The sequence below is a fragment of the Crinia signifera genome, chromosome 5, assembly GCF_055691185.1.
Source record: "Crinia signifera chromosome 5, ASM5569118v1, whole genome shotgun sequence".
Taxonomy (NCBI): Eukaryota; Metazoa; Chordata; class Amphibia; order Anura; family Myobatrachidae; genus Crinia; species Crinia signifera.
This window is the reverse complement of record NC_139221.1, coordinates 31,216,314-31,236,095: the sequence shown is the minus strand read 5'-3', so window position 1 is coordinate 31,236,095 and position 19,782 is coordinate 31,216,314. Positions and strand designations below refer to the sequence as shown.

The following is a 19,782-nucleotide window of genomic DNA, read 5'->3' as shown; positions in this document are numbered from 1 at the left end:
TATGATGTAGCAGTGTAATTTGGGCTAGGTAACATTAGGGAGATTGCTAGACTAATGAGGGAGAGAGGGAGATTGCTGCTATGTCAGGGAGTCTCCTGCAGAATGCAGGAGGAGAGATAACTATGATGCAACAGTGTAATGTGGGCTAGGTGACATTAGGGAGATTGGTAGACTAATGAGGGAGAGAGGGAGATTGCTGCTATGTCTGGGAGTATCCTGCAGAATGCAGGAGGAGAGATAACTATGATATAACAGTGTAATGTGGGCTAGGTGACATGAGGGAGATTGCTAGACTAATGAGGGAGAGAGGGAGATTACTGCTATGTCTGGGAGTATCCTGCAGAATGCAGAAGGGGAGATAACTATGATATAACAGTCTAATGTGGGCTAGGTGATATGAGGGAGATTGCTAGTCTAATGAGGGAGATTGCTGCTATATCAGGGTGTCTCCTGCAGAATGCAGGAGGGGAGGTTACTATGGTGTAACAGTGTAATGTGGGCTAGGTGACATGAGGGAGATTGCTAGACTAATGAGGGAGAGAGGGAGATTGCTGCTATTTCAGATACTCTCCTGCAGAATGCAAGAGGGGAGGTAACTATTATGTAACGGTGTAATGTGGAATAGGTGACATTAGGGAGATTGGTAGACTAATGAGGGAGAGAGGGAGATTGCTGCTATGTCAGGGAGTATGATGTAACAGTGTAATGTGGAATAGGTGACATGAGGGAGATTGGTAGACTAATGAGGGAGAGAGGGAGATTGCTGCTATGTCAGAGAGTCTCCTGCAGAATGCAGGAGGGGAGGCAACTATGAATATTGTAATGTGGGCTAGGTGAAATTAGGGAGATTGCTCCTGCAGAATGCAGGAGGGCAGGCCCGGGGACATTGGGAGGCTAATAAAACTGCATACACAATTCAGACTTTGGCCTCCCCATGGGGCAGATGTATTAAGCCTTAACAAGAGATAAATGCAAGGGTGATAAAGAGAGAGAAACGTCCAGCCAATCACCTGCTAACTGCCATGTTACAGGCTGTGTTTAAAAAAAGTCAGTAAGGAGCTGATTGGCGATCGCTGGACCCATTCAGCACATGCCAACAGTACAGTCTGTATGGTGGATGGGCAGTACGGATGGTGCAATGGTAAGCAATACTGCCTCACAGCACTGAGGTCATAGGTTTGATTCCCACCATAGCCCTAACTGTGCAGAGTTTGTATATTCTCCCCGTGGTTAAGTGGGTTTACTCCAGGTGCTCCAGTTTCCTCCCACAGTCTAAAAATATTCTGGTAGCTTAATTGGCTTTCAAAAACATTAACCTAAAAGTGAATGTGGTAGGGAATATAGATTGTAAGCTCTAATGGGGAAGGAACTGAACGATCAAATATTCTCTGTACAGCGCTGCAGAATATGTATGCGTTATATAAGAAACTGTTCATAAATAAATAAATGGGAGCACTACAATTCCCATCATGGCGTAGTAACTGAATATGGCTTTCACTTAAGTTTTTCTTATGGTAAATACTCATCTTCAATACATTGTTTAATGCCTAAAATATAGGGGAAAATCTTTAAAACCTGCGCGTTATGTACAGTTGGCTCATTGATGTTTCACGGGCCATTTTATTATGCTGCCTATGAAACAATTCATCATTGGGGCTCATAATAACGTTATTATTTCTTATATTATCCTCAACAGGCCAAAAGAGACAGCAAAAGAATGGCCAAAAAAGAAGTCACCATCAACTTATCCAAGAACTTACGGCCAATGGACAGCGATGGGCGCATTGCAGAGAATTGTGTGAAATAGGATGGGATGGCAGGAGCTGGGGACACTTTACCAACCATTTGCGCACTTTAAAAAGCTGAATGACGCAGGGAATATAGAATCTGTCGAGAATTTAAAGACTCGTTATTTTGAAAAGGAATGTAGTTCTCTTTCTTAGGAGCGGGTATGGGACATGGCAATTATACATGTAGGTATAGAGAAGGACAAATAAGATACAGTGGTTTGTTGCTGAGTGCCTTGAGTGATACATCGTTCCCAGTAGCAAGTTGATGGGAACATGGCGAAACGCGTACATGGTAATCCGTGGTTTATTATGGAAAGGAGTTGCATACAGATGGATCCTTCCAGTATGAAATCTACAAGGCATCATTGTGTGACTTACTGTACTCCTCATGTAAATCGGAAGCCGATTATGCTTTACGTTTGTAGCAGGGAGACAATTCTGTGATTGCCGAAACAACTGCACAGAGGTTGTTTTTATGTCATTTTATTAATAGGTTCTTTTCTCATTTAAAAATAATCCAGAGGCCTGCGTATTGTGCTTATACTACTCCTATTAGTGACTGTGTATTCCTCAATGGCGTGGACTTATGCATGCAATAACTGACAACGTCTGATCTTTAGATGCTAAGCCAAATCCTTCTAGAGTCACATGATGATGGCCATGTCTCTATCGGTGACTCTGGACATCTCTTTGGATGTTTTACATCGGAATCCTACTAGCAAGACAGCGCGGAGGAAGAGGTACAACATACGACCAGCTTAATAAGGTGTCTTGCCATGTCGGTTCTCTGGTCACAATTCCAGTCCACAGGGGTCAATAATAATATATATTACATTTGTACTTTTGTGGCTCTATATATTTTTATGTAAACCTCTTTTTTTTTTTGTAGATTATTATCTGTTTTATTGTATGCCAGATGCAGAGTTGATTACATTTAAAGAAAACCAAGGTGTCCCCAATCCAGAACCACTAAAAGTCCTGTATGACCTACTGTATCACAACATTAGTCTTTGCAACCGCCTACAGACAGCTGAGGTAGCCATCATGTGGACTGATACAATGTTCATGAGGGTGCCACCGATCAGTTAAAATTGAACTTTGTGACATCACTGTGGTTCTTTCTGCAGTCCTTATCTAAGGGACCTATGGAGAGTGAAAAAGTGGATGGAGATACAGTAAAGTACCAACCAATCAGCTCTTAACTGCAACGTTACAGGTTGAAAAAAAATATGATGGTAATTTATCTCTCTATTTCCACTTTCTCACTCTCCATTACACCTGACCCTAACTGACTCTGGGAGACAAGTCAGAAAGCATAGTATTGCCTTATATAGTTTACCAGGGTCTGCGATCAGCAACTGGAAGAAAATAGCCTTTGTAGTCTCCTGATAGTTCTGTGTCATATTGCAGTGATGTCACTAGGACTGTATATTTATAGTCTACATACTCATGAATATTGGCCACAGCCCACAAAATGGCTGCTCCCATTGTGTATAGAAAACAAAATTAGATACTAGCTCAATTTTCAGTACTGTTTTGTGGAATGTTTCCTTCAGCTATTCCACAGCAGAATATATTCACCATTGCAGTACCAGAATAATGCCTTTAGCTAAAATTGGTGTAGGGGGTTCTGAGCCTAGGTGGCCACTAACCCAGCATATACAGTTATACAGAGTGAGCTGCTCTCATCTGAGTGGCTCCCAGCATGCCAATTGTTATCACATATCGCACAGTGTCTATACACCTTGTGTGCCCCCATGGGGTTGGCATGACAAGAAAAAATAGACTCTGCAGGCAAACCAATTTTGACTGTATTGTGTACAGTATTGTTCCAGTCTCTGCGGAGTAGAAGGAAAATCGCTTAGTCAATATAGTACATAGCCAAAATTCTCACTGTGTGTATGCACCTTTAGCCCAGCACCGTATGGGGAATGAGGTTCTCCGTGTCTATAGACTTTGTGAAGTTGGTGGGGAGATATTGAGCTCCAAGACTAGGACTGTTTCCAGAAAGGAACAATGTGAGATAGAGATGGTCATTGACCATCGATGATTCATAAACATTGATGGTGTACAGTTTATTTAGTATACTTTTGCCTTCAATAGGGGGGAACAATATAGTTTCCCTACATTGATGGCAGAGCATAACCAAATTGTTTTTTTTCCCCCAAGGTGCCTGGACATAGCACCACCGCTGACACCCTTGAAGCCCTGCCCCCAGGTGCAGATTGGCCCATGGGCCAGTTACTCAAAAGATGACCATTGACTGGTAAAGCCATCAATGGTCATCCATTTCATGGTATACTGTCTCCAGTCACTTGCAATTTTGCATTGTTGGCAACCATTGATGATGAACACACCAATGGTCATCACTAGTGTGAGCCAGTTTCCCATGTTTCCCCTGTACCACTGTGGGACCGTGTGTGTAAATGTATCTGATATGTTTTCATACTGAGCATGTTCCGGAGCCAATTGTATGCAACAATGGGTGACGGAAAGGTCTTACACATCTCCACTTACGGATGAAGAGGCATTAGTGAGCAATAACAGGGTGTTTGGGTATAAGCCAGGTATGGGCAACCTGTGGATCTCCAGCTGTTGTGAAACTTCAAGTCCCAGCATGCCTTTTCGACAGTTTTGCTATTAGGGAATGCTAAAACTATGGCAATGCATGATGGGATGTGTAGTTTCACTGCAGCTGGAGAGCCACAGCTTGCCCTCTTGGTGTAGGCAAAGTTTAGTTAGGGCGTGCCCATGGCAGTGTGGGCTACGTTGTGCATATACATTATGCCTGTTAACAGATGGATCCCTTGCCCCAAGGACCAGGATGTAGCAGTTGTGCACTGATAATGGTCATAAACCCATGTGCATGTATCTGGTGGTCCAGCCATAGAGCTATCTACCACTCAGCATATATGGGAATATCCACATGTAGTTCCCTGCTTGCAATGTAGCAAGGATTACAACCAACTCTGCATCTGACACTCAGACTGCTATGTCTCTCTTTCAGCGCACGTGTCCGCGTGTATCATATCTATAGAACATAAGAACAGTAGGAGCGCCACATCCTCTAATACTCCTCCAATTGACCCTGTGCCGTTTCAGGACTGGTTGGGAACCACTGACAATAAAATGTATCTGACTTATTGCTTGTTCCTGGGTTCCCCGGATGAGGCCGCTCTTTAACACCCATCCTGCGCTGAAGGTTTTATGAACTACTATGAAGGGCTATTGTGATGTACCCACCGGCAGTTATTTCTGTCTCTCATTTATACATCTGTGTTCTATTGGTCCTCTCTGACGTGTCTGATTTATTGTCTTTCCTCCTGATGTTCCTCTACATCAATAGCTTCTACCTTGCATTATAGGGCTGCTAGATAGGTTATTTACTAACTGATCTTTATCTCCAGGTCAGAGAGGCCTCCTCCTTACTATTTAATGCTTTTATGATCTTTTAATAAATATTCTTGTACTCTGCATAGTTGTGTTCTTGTTCTTCCCTAAGACTGGAACTGCTGGTTATTAGGTCTATGTGGGGAGGTGATTATGGGCCCACTACATTCTCCATTGTAATAGATTAATAACTGGGGCATATGTATCAAGCTTCATAAAGTGATAAAGTGGAGAGTAGTAAGCAACCAGCCAATCAGCTCCTACCTGTCATTTTTAAACCCTATCCTGTAACATGCTGTTATGCTCACCGTGGCCGGTGCTCGAATCCAAACAGACTTCTGGGAGGAGACCACAAAGAGGCCGAAGAGTACTTGGAACCTTCTGGGTAGTCACCTGCGTACGTTTTGGCCTAAGCCCACAGAGCACACTAGCGAGCCTTTTTGCCTATAACAGCCCCTTTCCCGTAAGACTGGAAACGTCTACAGGTACTGATATGCCGCCAGGACCTACATCGACAGATGGCAGTGTGAGCTTAACTCTCTGCGACGCAGACGAGCTACCGGTGACGGACAAGGTGCAGAGAAGCTAACTAACCCTATTAACACAGTGGCGTGACAGAGGATGGACAGGCTAAAACAGAGTATATACAAATGAGCTGTGCTAATTAGGTGCACGGAGGGAGTAGGACAACCTGGGGAGAAGACTGCAGGATCACGACAGGAGACAATGAGGAACACAAGAGGAGTGGCACGTTATATACAGATTGACCAAAGCTACCACGCAGGTATCCCGGGCATGGATGTCACAGTGGGTAGGACTGCAGAAAAAAGACTTAATAATGATACTTATACAAATATATGTAAAAAAAAAAAATACTCACAGGCAGGGCCGGCGCCACCACTAGGCAGCTCTAGGCATTTGCCTAGGGCGCCGGCCACTGGAGGATGGAGGTGAGCGGAGGTGCGGTACTGTGTATTAAGCTGGCGGCGGCGGGGTCCCTGTAGTGATTAGGAAATAACTAGCGCTATCCGCCGGGCGGCAGCACGGGAAGAGCTGCTGGGTTTGAAAACACTGGCCACACGCTGATTGGCTGAGATTCAGCCAATCAGTGTGTGGCCAGTGTTTTCAAAATCAGAAGCACTTCCCGCACCGCCGCCCGGTGGATAGCACTAGTTATTTCCTAATCACTGTAGGGACCCCGCCGACGTCAGCTTAATACACAGTGCCGCAGGTACACTGCAGCACGGACCCCCCCTGCCCGCTCCAGTCTCTGCACGCTCATCTCCATCCGTGGGGGGGGGGGGGGGGACTCATACCAGCTGACGGTTTCTTCCCTAAACAAATAGTTCTTGCATAAGTTGGAGGTGTGCTTTGGGTCATTGTCCTGTTGGAGGTGGAAATTGGCTGCAATCAAGTGCTTTCCACAGGGTATGGCATTGTGTTGCAAAATGGATTGCTAGCCTTCTTTATTCAAAATCCCTTTTACGGTGCCTGTACAAATATCCCATTTTACCAGCACTAAAGCAGTCCCAGACCATCACATTACCTCCATCATGCTTAACAGATGGTGTCAGGCACTCTTCCAGCATCTTTTAACTTGTTCTGGTCTCACAAATGTTCTTCTGTGTGATCCAAAAAACACCTTGATCTTCCATTTGTCTGTTCATAACTCTTTTTCCAATCTTCCTCTGTCTAAAGTCTGTATTCATTTGCCCATATTAATATTTTCTTTCTATTGGCAAGTCTCAGATATGGCCTTTTCTTTGCCACTCTGCCTAAAAGGCCAGCATCCTGTAGTCGCCTCTTCACTGTAAACATTGATCCTGGAGTTTTGTGGGTACCATTTAATGAAGCATTCCAGTTGAGGACCTGTGAGACGTCTATTTCTCAAACTAGAGACTCTAATGTACTTGTCATCTTGCTCAACTGTCTTGTCTTCTACTTTGGTTAGAGCCTGTTTGTGCAGTTCTCTGAAGGGAGTAGTACACACCGATGAAGTAAATGTTCAGTTTAATTTCTCCCAGGAAATAGCCATAAATTTTGAAGAACAAGAATAGACTGTCGAGTTTCACATGAAAGTTCTCTTTTTCTGGCCATTTTGAGAGTATAATCGAATCCACAAATGTGATGCTCCAGATACTCAACTTGCTCAAAGGAAGGCCAGTTTTATGGCTCTCTAATAAGCAAACCCTTTTTCAGCTGTGCTAACATAATTGCACAAGGGTTTTCTAATCCTCCATTAATCTTCTAATGCGATTAGCAAACACAATGTACTATTAGAACACTGGAGTGATGGTTGCTGGAAATGGGCCTCTATACACCTATGTAGATATTCCTTTAAAAAACAGATGTTTGCAGCTAGTATAGTCATTTACCACATTAACAATGTATTTCTGATTAATTTCATATCGTCATTGAAAAAAAAAACAGTGCATAATAACAGATATTATGACATCATCATCATTCTGATGACAATGTCATAAGACGAAACGTTTGAGCACATTCACTGCGTCTTTACTTCTTTATTTGATACGATTGCCATCGTGTATGCCATGTACACAACATTAGGTACTTGTTTCCTAGCACGGCCACACCGATTTACATCGGGGTGGTCGTGTCGGAAAAATCGGGTCGATCGCATCGCATGCGATTTGGTCGCATGCGATGCGATCGACGCGACCGACCGATTTTGGACCCGATTTTTTTTTTGAATGAAATGTAAATCGGGTCCCTGGGACCCGATTTTACATTGGATTCAATGTAAAATATTCCCAACCCCCCCAAATGTCACGGCGTACACCCCACCCCACGATAGACGCCAACCCGAAGCGTGGCGAGCGCAGCGAGCCCGCGAGGGGCGGCGGTGCGCGTCCTCCGACCTTTTCATTCCCCTACTATCCACGTCGGCGTGGAGTTGAGAATAGAATAGTGTGGCGAGCGCAGCGAGCCACCGAGCCCGAAGCGTGGCGAGCGCAGCGAGTCCCGCGAGGGGACGCGGATACCTTCACAGGTAAACGCGTCCCTTCGCGGACTTCACAGGTGTCCGCGTCGCCACGGACACCTGTGAAGCCCGCGAGGGGACGCGTATAACTGTGAAGGTATCCGCGTCCCCTCGCGGGGCTCGCTGCGCTCGCCACGCTTCAGGCTCGGTGGCTCGCTGCGCTCGCCACACTATTCTATTCTCAACTCCACGCCGACGTTGATAGTAGGGGAATGAAAAGGTCGGAGGACGCGCACCGCCGCCCCTCGCGGGCTCGCTGCGCTCGCCACGCTTCGGGTTGGCGTCTATCGTGGGGTGACGACGGGGACATCTAAAATGTGAAATGGGTCATATTGGCCCATTTCACATTTTTCACATTTTTTCAGGATTTCAATGTTAAAAAATCTTTTAACATTGAAGCCTATGTAAAAATCGGGGGCATCGCGTCGGGACCTATGTTAATGGTCCTGACCGACGCGATGCCCCCGAAATTTTACCTTTCCCGACACGATTTCAATGTTAAAATATTTTTTAACATTGAAGCCTATGGGGAAATCGCGGGCATCGCGTCGGTCGCGTCGGGACCATTGTTAACGGTCCCGACCGACGCGATGCCCCCCGATATTTTGTCCTTGCCGGCCAAATGGACCTGATTTCAAAGGAAATCGGGTCCATCGTATGGATCGTGTACCTTAACTTAAAGGTACACGATCCATACGATTGTGGCCATGCTAGGAAACAAGTACCCAACATTATTCTTCTGTTCATGTCTACACTGGATAAACAAGTACATTTTGGACACATCAGCTATTTTCAAAAGCAGAATAATAAGAGCAGTATAAACCTGTTTACATGGGTTATTTTTCTCTTGCACTCTTACAGGAGAGGCAATTGAATTATGATTGCAGGAACATTTTGCACAAAACAACTCAATCTTTCCAGTGCCGTACATCATGAGTCAGGCTATTTTTATTAGTTTTAGCAAATTCTATTGTACGCTCCGCACGGCTGCAATCTTACCAATGTGATTTAACACTGTCAAAATTACAACTAAAATGTAGCTGCTGTTACTGCGCTTGTCATTTTGTACCCCCTGATATTTATTCCTAGGTTGAAGTATTTTTAGTCAATGGGTGACATTCTATGCTATGCGCTAAATGCGCATGTTTAATTCGCACACTATATCGCCGCAAATCGCATTTTTCTAACTCGCACTTTTCAGTAAAAATTCGATTATTTAATGTGATGCGCATTTGAGGCTGAAAAGTGCGAAGAGTTGCGATTTGCGGCGAAGTGGTGCGATTTTTAGTCACAAAAAAGTGCGATTTTTAGTAACAAAAACGCGCCATTTCTTCCGCTGGTCATGTGCGAGTTTTGGACCAACCGGAGTGCGATTTACAAACCTGTCTCCGCATCACTAAGAACCCCCAAACCTATTGGCCCACCTATGTCCCCTCCATTATGCATCACACCCCCTATATAAAGTGCCATTGGCGCCATTTCACTCTTTGATAGGAAGTAAGGAGCATGTAAGGGAGCAGTGGAAGCGTGAGTTCAGGAAGAGGTGTTGGTGGCAGAGTTAGGAGTGACAGAGGGAGCAGTGGCAGAGTGATGACTGGCAGAGGAAGCAGTGGCAGAGGAAGCAGTGGCAGAGGAAGCAGTGGCAGAGGGAGCAGTGGCAGAGGGAGCAGTGGCAGAGGGAGCAGTGGCAGCAGCCAGACAAGTGGGAGAGGCAGCAGTGTGGCAGGCAGCATGGCCACAGCAAGGCCAGCCTCAGCTCAGACCCTGGCCGTCCAGCCCCAGCAGGAGGAGGTGGAGGATCCGCTGGCATCCCCATCCTACAGCCAAGCCCTAGACCATACCCCACACCAGCTGCAGGAGGGCCACATGTCAGAGGTGGAGGAAGATGCTGGTGAGGAGGAGGAAGACACTGGCATGGAGGAGGGCGACATGGCTGGGGCAGAAAATGAGGAGGAGGAGGAGGTGGTAGCTGGTCGGACCAAAAGTGGCCGCATGGTCAGGTTTTCCTATGAGGAAAATGTGGCACTTGTGAGGGCTATCATGCCAGTGTTCGAGAGGCTGCTTGGCAAAAGCAATTACAAGACCACTGCCCAGCGCAAGCGCGCTATATGGAAGGACATCACCCAGGCGGTGAACGCTGTGAGTAATCACAAGCGCCTGGTGCGCAATGTGAAGAAGCGCTTCAACGATATAAAACGCCAGTTGAAGCATAAAATGGCCCTGGAGATGGAGGAGGCCACCAGGACTGGAGGAGGAAGCCCCACCACTGTCACCTACAATGCTTATGAGGTGAAGCTGAAGCGCATCATCCCACCTGAGGCCACAAACGCCACCGCGAGCTGGTAAGTGTGACCCCATGCAAACTGTAACATACATGCCAATGTATTATACCTGTAATGTGCACTTGTATTGTTATGCTTTGTAAAGTGCTGCTGTGGAACTACATAGCCCAGCAAGGTCATGCACAAGAAAATGGCTGCTCCTGCTTGTAAATTGCTGACAATGCTGGGCCTTGTAGTTCCACAACTACTCATATTGATTAACAGTGTACCATTGTTTGCAGCAGACTAACATCTATGTGTACAAAAACCCTGTGGTGTACTGGAGGTTTAGCTGCCATGCCTACATACCACCGAATATCCTATACTTGGCATGTGGCCACTAGTTTACTACTAAGTTTGAAATTAAAGATTTGACTGAAAACCAAAAAAAGGGTGGTCCAGATATAATGCTGTCCTTTTCTATGGGGTATTGTCCATTATTGTGAATTCACTGCATGTTTTCTGAAAATGCATATCCATTGCAAGGTCCATAATGCCTGGCCATCTTTCCTTGTACAGATTGTCCGTCCCGAAGTGCTGCAGCATCCAAGAGAAGAAGGCCCGTTGCTGCAGAATCTGCGGAAGCAGGTAAATGACTAAACAACACCCCATTACACATACAGTACACACACCCATGTCACATCAACAATATCTCACACTACATTCTGCTCCTGCTGCTACATTGCAGTGGAAATGAGTGTAATCTGAGCTAGGCATGTGACATATTATTAATGTCAATGTTGCATGCTGTATCGGGGTACATGTGTAAGTGCATAACACCCCTAGGTATGGGCGTCAGCCATCTATAGGCCTATGTAAAACAGTATAGAGGACAGTGTGGCCTATATATGCATCAATACTTACCTCTTCATCTGTATCCACAGGTGCTATACAACTAGGGTCAAACCAAACAGATTCTTCAATACTGGTGCTAGACGAAATGGACATCATTCTTGATCCGGTCGACACCTTTGCGGCAGAGGAAGAAATGCAGACCTCGTCCCAGAGTGATCTTCCCCCAAGTGGGGTGTCTCCCAACCCACCACCAACCACCCAGCAACCCCATACACCAGCTACTGCTTCCCAAGTAGCTAACTCCTTGGTGAATTTCAAGGACAAGCAGCTTGAATTCATGGCCTCCCAAATGGGAAATATACAGGGGTACATGCGTGACACCTTCCTGCAGTTGCGTAAAATTGCACGTAGTGTACGGGTAGGTGTAGGCACTCAAGTGCGCATTGCCAACAGTATTGACACCCGTTTTGCAGAACTAACTGCTGCAATACGGGAGCAGAATAGCCATATTGGGAGCCTGGCACAAAGTCTTACAGCCCTAACCCACACATGCACAGCGCAGACCAATGCCCTCCTAGCTATGCAGGCCCAAATACAGCAGCAGCAGGAAGGCAATGTGGGAGGTGGCACTACCCCAACCCTCAGCAGTGTCTCCAGCACCCCAATAAGTGTCTCCCCCACTTCCCCACCCCGTCGTAGTGTGAGGACCCGTGGTGGGCTTAGTGCCAGCTCTAAAAGTGGTGTAGGGCTGCCTGATGCTGGCCGAAGGTAGCTGCTACATCAGTGTTTATACATATTAATATGCCAAATATCTTTGTACATGGCCCCACAGTTTGTATTTTGCACATGTAAAACTGCAGAATGGTTTACAGCAAAAAAAGTAAAAGTTACTAACCGCATAACATTGTGTTTGTGTCTTTTTCTCAAGATAAATGAATGTGTGAAATATAACATATTGGAATGGTATATGACTATGGGATTGCAGTAAAGTAGTGTGCTATAACTCATTGCCTGGCAAAGGTTGTGGATGTACATTTTCCAGCAGGCTCTGACACTCATGGTTTGGACTGTAATGGTTGTAGTGTGTCTGCGCATGCTGGCACATGTAGTTCCACAACACCAGTGAGCCATGTTTCACTGCAAACTTCATTCTTACATGTACCAAGAGTACTTAGAAGGTAGATATTAGCAAGGGATAGGTCAGCACCACCATGTGCATCTGTTGTGGACTGGTGTTAGGTTCAATATGGGTGGAAACAGATGGTATTGGTCAATAATTTGTTAAAGAGTACACTTCCACTTCCAACACTGGTACATTTTGGAGTACAGGCCACATGTGCTTACCAGAAAAGTAACGGCTGCTGATGTATGTCTGCAACAACTTCTTTATAGCAAGTAACAGTAGAGTAAAATGATTTGACAAAGTGGCCTGTGATACCACCAAGGCCCATGAGGTCACAGACTGAGTGGAGGCTGTGGACAAATAGTAGAGGCCACACATTAATTAGTGCTGGACAGACACTACATAGTTGCCACCCACAAAATGGGCACAAGCATCTCTCACCTGCTCATATAACTCCGACAGGGTAATGGGGTTCAGCGTAACCATCCCCACAACCTGTTGGTCCGACAGGTAGTCCAGGTACAGGTGAGCACCATACATATGTGGGGTACCCAGTAGTGGGGGGGCTACCAGCATCTTTTGCCCACCTTCCTCCCTCCTGCGTTGGCCCTCCAATTGGGACCCATCACAGATAACCAAGTTTAAAATAGTCATACAAATCTACATTATTTAAACCCTCACAGGTGTCCTTACTGATGTTGGGGTTAATGTAGGGGTGTTTGTGAGTGATAATGAGGGCACCTGTGTTGAAATTAACCATGTGTGCACTTGACCAAAATGAGTTGTGTGCAAATGCGCCAAACAGAACCAGGTCTGAAAAAAGTGCGATAAATAGACACCGCAAAAGTGCGATTTGCAAATGCGCATAGCATTAAATAAGCGGTTTGTATAGTTTTGCATTGAAAAACATCTGGATGCGATAAAAGTGCGAATTAATCTCGCACTTTTGTTCCGCATACCTTTACGCACAAAATATGCGATTTCTATCCCTTAACACATCACGTTAAATTGGCGATTTCACTGAAAAATGCGATATCGCCATTTTGTGGTCTAAATAACGCCAAAAACAGAAAATCGCATAGCAAATAATGTCACCCAGTTTCTTCAAATGTGTTCTAGAGGATTTCAATTTTACCTATTGGCATTTTAAGAAAAAGAGAATAATTCTCTGCGCTAATTAGTTAGTGATAGTATCAGCTGACATGAAGGAATTAAAAACCACAGTGAGCTTAACCCTTTGAGTGCCAAGTGAATTCGTCAAAATATGTGTGAAAATGACCAAGCATTTCATTAATCATAATGACCTGTAACGTTTACCGTATACAGGAAGTATAGGGTGGAATTTAATAGGATGAGAGATTCAGAAAGTGAGAGATTTGGTAAGAAATTTCCAGTTTTTTTTAAAGCAGCAACCATTTACACTGCAAAACCAGTTTGATTTTGAAGTGTAAATGATTGCCGCTTTAAAAACACTGGAGATTTCTTACCAAATCTCTCACTCTGAATCTCTCATTCTATAAAATTTCACCCATAGGGCGGTATTCAATGTGAATACTGGCGACGTGCAGCGAATCCTGTTTAGGATTCGCTGCACATTCGCCACTGCTCGCTGCATTCCGGAGCCTCACCGGCTCCGGTATTCAATGAGTCAGGGGCTCGCTGCCCCTGACCGGCGAATTTGAGCTCCTGCGGCGGACGCTGCAGGGAGCCTGAGGACGGTGGCAGGCAGGGAGATGGAAGTCTCCCTGCCTGCCCCAGAATGTCTGTGGGGGGGGGGGGGGGGGGGGAGGTGGGCTCCCCGGGTGCCAGACAGCACAGGCTGCCCCACGGGGGTTCCAGCAGGGGACCGGGTATATTCACTACACCCGATCATGCATATGTAATGTTTGAGTGTAGTGAATATATGAATATGTAATGAGCGGCTCGGCTCCCGGCCCCCTGCTGGCTGCTCTGTGTAAAAAAATAAATAAAAAAAATATATATATTTTTTTAAATTAAATATATATTCATGTGCTTACAGCACATGAATAAAAATAGCATGCCCCTCCTCAGAATAAAATTCCAGATTTTTTGACACCAATTGTAAAAAACAAAACACTTTATTTTAGAAGTTCACATTCCACTTCACCATAAAAAGATAGCGATTGCTACTCGGTGAATCATGGCGAAAAAAACCTTGAAATGTATTCGCCATCTGGTCATTGAATAGGGTGATTCACCGTTTTAGTCAGAAATTCGCCTTACAGCACAAAATCGCCATAAAAACCTGGCGAATCAGCCTCATTGAATACCGCCCATAGTCTTTTTTACACAACATCTTTTATTTGAATTTATATAACAAATGTGAGCGACGCCGGCATTTCTAGCTGATATTTTGAACATTTCTCACAGCGATGTTGGCACTCAAAGGGTTTTGAAATTGAAAATATTTATATAGTATTCGTAATGACCGGTCAATATACAATTATAACAACAATACATTTATCAGCAATATATATTCTTTAAATCTCATAAATATATAAGAGAAATATATAAAAAAAACTAATAATACATGGAAATGTGGATCACCCCAAAATTTTTTATATTAAAACGTTTTTGTGCTCCAATGATCTGCGATACTATATGCGGAGGATATAATATGATGCTGTCACACAAAAACGGATTATCTCCATGTTTAATAGAGCTTACAAATGATGAGTCCATCAATGTGTGTAGCCGCAATGGAATAAGCGGTTGCCCGGCAAGGAGAAGGAGGAGTTTCCGTAGGGTGCCGGGATGGCCAGATGATTTCCCCGGCACGCATGTGTCTTAACTTCAAGCCGATGTCAGATGGCAGCACCGTAGCGGGCACAAATGCTCCGGACCTTTTTTCTTTTCTTTCTGGGCAATGCAATTGTGCCTTGGCGATGTGGAAAGTGCTCCTGTGTATAGCAGCAAATATTTTAAACTCGCTTAAAATATTTGCTTTTGCCAGGGGAGGCTGCAGCACAGTTCAAAATTCAAATAGGGGAACCACACTAACTGCCATTCCAAACGGACTCACTGGAGTTGGTGTTGCTCCCCTATTTGAATTTTGGACTGGGCTGGAGCTACCACTGGCTTCCGCCATTTTCAGATGGTGGTAGCTGTGCAAGACAACATCCAGAATCCAATATTTTAAATTGAGCAGCATTGCGCCCACATGGACACCTATGATGTGGCTGTGGGCAGGAATTGAGGGAACGTGGCTGCAGCATGTACCTGCTGTGTTCCTTTCTTCATACATTCCAGGGAGACGTTTATATTTGCTGCTAACCAACGGAATTAGCAACAAATATACAATGATAAATGGGCCCTTACTATGGAGCCCCAAACATTGTTTTATTTATGACATCTTCCCTGTATACATTGTATGTGACATTGTAGATATTCCCTGCTGCTGTGTGGAAAGAATCGGCCATTCTCCCATTTGGAAGTAGGAACAGGGCCGTTTGTAGAGGCGGATAAACCATGTAACCTCACGGATCGCCGCTCCTGACACCACATGACTGCACTGCTTGACTCTTACTGGCGTGTATTACATACTTGCAAACTTTTCTGTTGTCCTCTCTGGGAGAAGCCTGAAGAGGAGACCCGATAATGGTATGTCAGGGGGACAGGGAGAGGCTGACGTCACAAGCTCCGCCCCCATGGCAGTCAAAGAAAGCAATTCGCTGGTACACAAATTGGGGGAGGGTCTTAAATGACGCAAAATTACGCGATTCGCGTTATTTTAGCCCCGCCCCGTGCCGCAGACCTGCGAAAACCGGGTATTTTACCAATTTTAGTACAGCATGGAAGGGGGTGCGCGGGCTGCGTGGGCAATGCGGGAGGATTGCCCACCTTCCCGGGGGGGCAGGAGGGGGACACGATTTTCAGGAGCCTCCCGCCAATTCTGGGAGGGTAGGCAAGCCTGGTGTATTATTAGGTCAATAGTGTCTAGGCTGACAGTCAGTAGGAGGACCGCTATCGGTCAACACATAAAAAAAGGTTGACGTACAAATGATCGGCACAAGAAATGTTGACATGATTTTTTTGCTGTTTTTGTGTCCGTGTCGATATCTGTCATCATGGACACCGTATGAGTGTACTGCGTCCCCTCGCATGCCTTGCTTCAGGCATTCTTATACTATAATACCATATAGGCGTAACTCTGGGAGGTAATGGAGTCATCGGCACCCATATAATTATACTTAGCCCTCCAGCATATGCCCCAACTTTCAAATGCAGAGCAGCGGGTAAGGGGGTGTGGCCAATCCAAAAGGGGACGTGGTTTTACACATGATGCTCCCACTAGTGACGCCTCCTGATGACATCACTCTTGGGGCATGGCCAGTGCTCTGTGAGCTGCTGACCATGCCCCAACCCCTCTGACTCAGGGAACAGATGATGTGCACATGCTCACAGCTCCTATTTGCTGCTACTATGCTGAGCAGAGCTGCGGGTGACAGGGGGGACTCCCAACAACTGGCCCAGGGTTTTGATGCGGGACCGTCCCAAAAAAATAGACGGTCCCACACACAGTTGATAGGTATACATACAAATCATACAGAAATTGGGCATCTGAGCATGTGCAGAATGGGTCCTGAGTGATCACTTGCAGTCTCCACTGATTGACATGTTTTGGAATTTGAGGGCGGAGCCACAGAAGCCTGCTTTACCATCTTTTGCTAGAGTGAGTACTGTTCACCTAATGCATTGTGCGTATGCCTTGAACTGATTTTACACAAGCAGCCACACACATTCCCAGCTCAAAATAAAAAAGGCATAGACAAAAATGCGGAAAGTCTTTTCTGTTCCTGCGCTATCTGCAAAATCTGCACCCGTGACAAAATCCGTTGGTCTCAGAATCAGACTCTTGGTTACTAAGCTACTTTTTGTATTGTGTGGTTGTTGTGTCATGTGTTTTTGAGCATCTTTAGTACTTGCAGAGAAGTCACGTCTGTTGCATTATCCGTTACTCGTCCCAAGGTGAACTGCATTTCTGAATAGGTAGCAAAATGCTAACTCTTTTTTTGACTATAGTTTACATTGAGGCTGAATAAGGTCCACATACACAGTAGGTGTGAGCAGGGCCGGCGCCACCACTAGGCAGCTTCAGGCTGCGACTGCCACTGGAGGGCGGTACTGAGCTCCAGGATAGAAGTAGGAAAGCAGCCAACTGTAGCGCGAGGAGCAGGAGTCAGGACGAAAGCTCCCGCCCAAGGAGAAGGAAAAAAGCAGCCACCAATTATTGATCCCAGCAGCCTCAGGAAAAGAGCAGGTGAACCATAGCCCCCCCCCCCCCCCCACACACACACACACACACACACACACACCTGTCCTGGAGCTTGTCAGGAGTAATGGGCTGCCCCCTGAAGCTGGTCAGCATCATCAGCGGGGGATAGCGCCCGCACCCCCAAAAACGTTGACCTGGTAAGCAGCAAACAGGCGTCCGCACCACTCCTGGAGCAGGTCAGCGGCAACCGGCGGGGGGGAAATGCCCGCACAACCACTCCCCCCGCCTGTGGATCTAGTCAGTAGCAATCAACGGGTGGCATCCGCACCCCCCCCCCCACCACCACCACCCTTATGATAATTTAAAAATTAAATTGTGTATGTCAGAAACTGGGGGGGGGGGGGGGGGGGGTGTCGGGGAAACGGGCAGCTTGGCCTAGGATGCCTAGATGCTTTGCTTTGTGAGGACATAAACATCTTGCATCCCTGGATTTATGTCTCTCTTACCTTCCACATGAAGAAGAAGTAAAGAAAAGAGGTTGAAGGGGATCATTCAGACCCAATTGCCTGGCTGTCAATTCACAGCCTGAGTGATTATCGAAATGTACAAGCTGTCCGCCCCAAGGCACCGAGCGATGGCTAACCTACAGTGGCTGTTCGCAAGGTGATTGGCACCCTTCGGGCATTTGGGGGAGTTTTCTGGGAGTGCCTTAGAAAATGCAGGTGTTCCACAGCCGGTGGGAGGGAGAGCGCTGACATTATCAGCGACCCCCTACTCCACGCGGCCTTCGCAGCGCTTAGCGAGTCCTGGCTCCCTCGTCTCTGTGAGCCCCCTGCAACCATTTGATAGTGAGTGATTTTTCCCCTGTGTGCACGGCTGCGTATGCGTTCGCAGCCGTGCACAGGGGTGGGGGGAGTGGAGGGGCGTGCGTTTTGCAGGGTGGCGGCTACCTGCTCGCTAGGCTCCAAACACTCGCAGCCCAGTTTGCAGGTCTGAATCGAGTCGTATGTGAGAAGTGAATGGGTGCAGATGGAATCACGGGACAGAGAAACAAGTCACAAATAATTAGGAATGAATCAGAGCATGAAAAGCCAAAAATAGCCACAAACTGCGACAATTCATGATAAAAAAAGACCTGAGCAGCGTGAGATGTTGGCTGCTCCATTGAATAAATTACCGTCTACTGTAGCACTTCAATATTCAATGCATGCTATAGACTAATGCAGCTGATATGAGGCAAGTACAGAATAAATATATTTGCCTTCGATTCTGGTCTGGAAAAATAAAATACAATTAGTAAAATAAGTAAAGCAAAAAGAAAACAGCAAGCAACTGGGCAAGACCATGCTGCACTGCAGTTGGGGCAGATGTAACATGTGCAGAGAGAGCTAGAGGTGGATGGAGTGTGTTCAAACTGAAATCGAACTTGCAGAGTAATAATAAAGCTGTCTGTGGGCTACATGCAAAAGCAGCCAGTATTTACCCTGCACAGAGAAATATACAGTCTTATTCAGACTTGTTTGCTAGGCAGCGTGTCCCCGCTCCCCCCCCCCCCCCCCCCGAACCGAACAACAAATCCCTGCATGCACATCCACTCGCATGTGGCCGCACGAAAGATAAAACATTTGACGGTCGCTCACCATCTAATGATGTTTCCTCTGTTCGTAATAAAAAGTTAGCCTGGACTGACTTCACGTCAACGCTGTCCTCCGAATTGGGGGCAGGTGCTGACATCCGATTATTGGCCAAATTGAGAGCGCGAACGCGGCCAAATGCATCCGAGTGGCCGAACTCCCAAATATCCGTCTGCGCGAATACGGCCAAATTCTACCGAGCACGCCCAAACACAGAATCCATGAGCGCCCAAACTCACCTGATCGCACCAGAATTTATCCGAACACCCGAGCATTTCAACAAGTCCGAACACACCCAAACACCTGAATCTCTGAACACCCAAACTCGCCCGAACACCCAAGCGCCGGAACACACCCAAGCACACGAACAAACCCTAATACACATGAGCGTCTGAACTCTACCAAACACGCTTGAACAACCAATTCCGTGAACGCGGCAGAACACCAAAGCACACCCGAACTCAGCCACGACACGTCCGAGCGCCCAAACTC

General features: G+C 46.2%; 2 protein-coding genes across 3 annotated transcripts in view; both read left to right on the top strand.

Annotated features, from left to right (window-relative positions):
* Positions 1 to 5,264, top strand: part of BAALC (BAALC binder of MAP3K1 and KLF4) — a 74,251-nt gene extending 68,987 nt beyond the window's left edge. The window contains exons 3-4 of one of the 2 annotated variants that reach the window (XR_014474792.1): positions 1,697 to 2,530; positions 4,798 to 5,264. Coding sequence is in view for 1 of the 2 variants with exons in the window: in XM_083186943.1 (XP_083043069.1) it covers positions 1,697 to 1,807 (111 nt within the window). In the remaining variant the exon portion in view is untranslated. Of the gene's footprint in view, positions 1 to 1,696 lie in introns of both variants that reach the window. The other variant, XM_083186943.1, reaches the window with a different exon arrangement.
* A 3,510-nt stretch (positions 5,265 to 8,774) lies between these two features.
* Positions 8,775 to 11,654, top strand: LOC146079412 (uncharacterized). The gene is made up of 2 exons (XM_083186202.1): positions 8,775 to 11,090; positions 11,387 to 11,654. The coding sequence occupies exon 1, from the start codon at positions 9,772 to 9,774 to the stop codon at positions 10,525 to 10,527; it is 756 nt and encodes a 251-aa protein (XP_083042328.1). The 5' UTR covers positions 8,775 to 9,771; the 3' UTR covers positions 10,528 to 11,090; positions 11,387 to 11,654.
* The last annotated feature ends 8,128 nt before the right edge of the window (positions 11,655 to 19,782 follow it).

Bases quoted from the DNA above. Each gene is read 5' to 3' on its own strand.
- LOC146079412 (XM_083186202.1), top strand. From the start codon at position 9,772: ATGACTGGCAGAGGAAGCAGTGGCAGAGGAAGCAGTGGCAGAGGAAGC.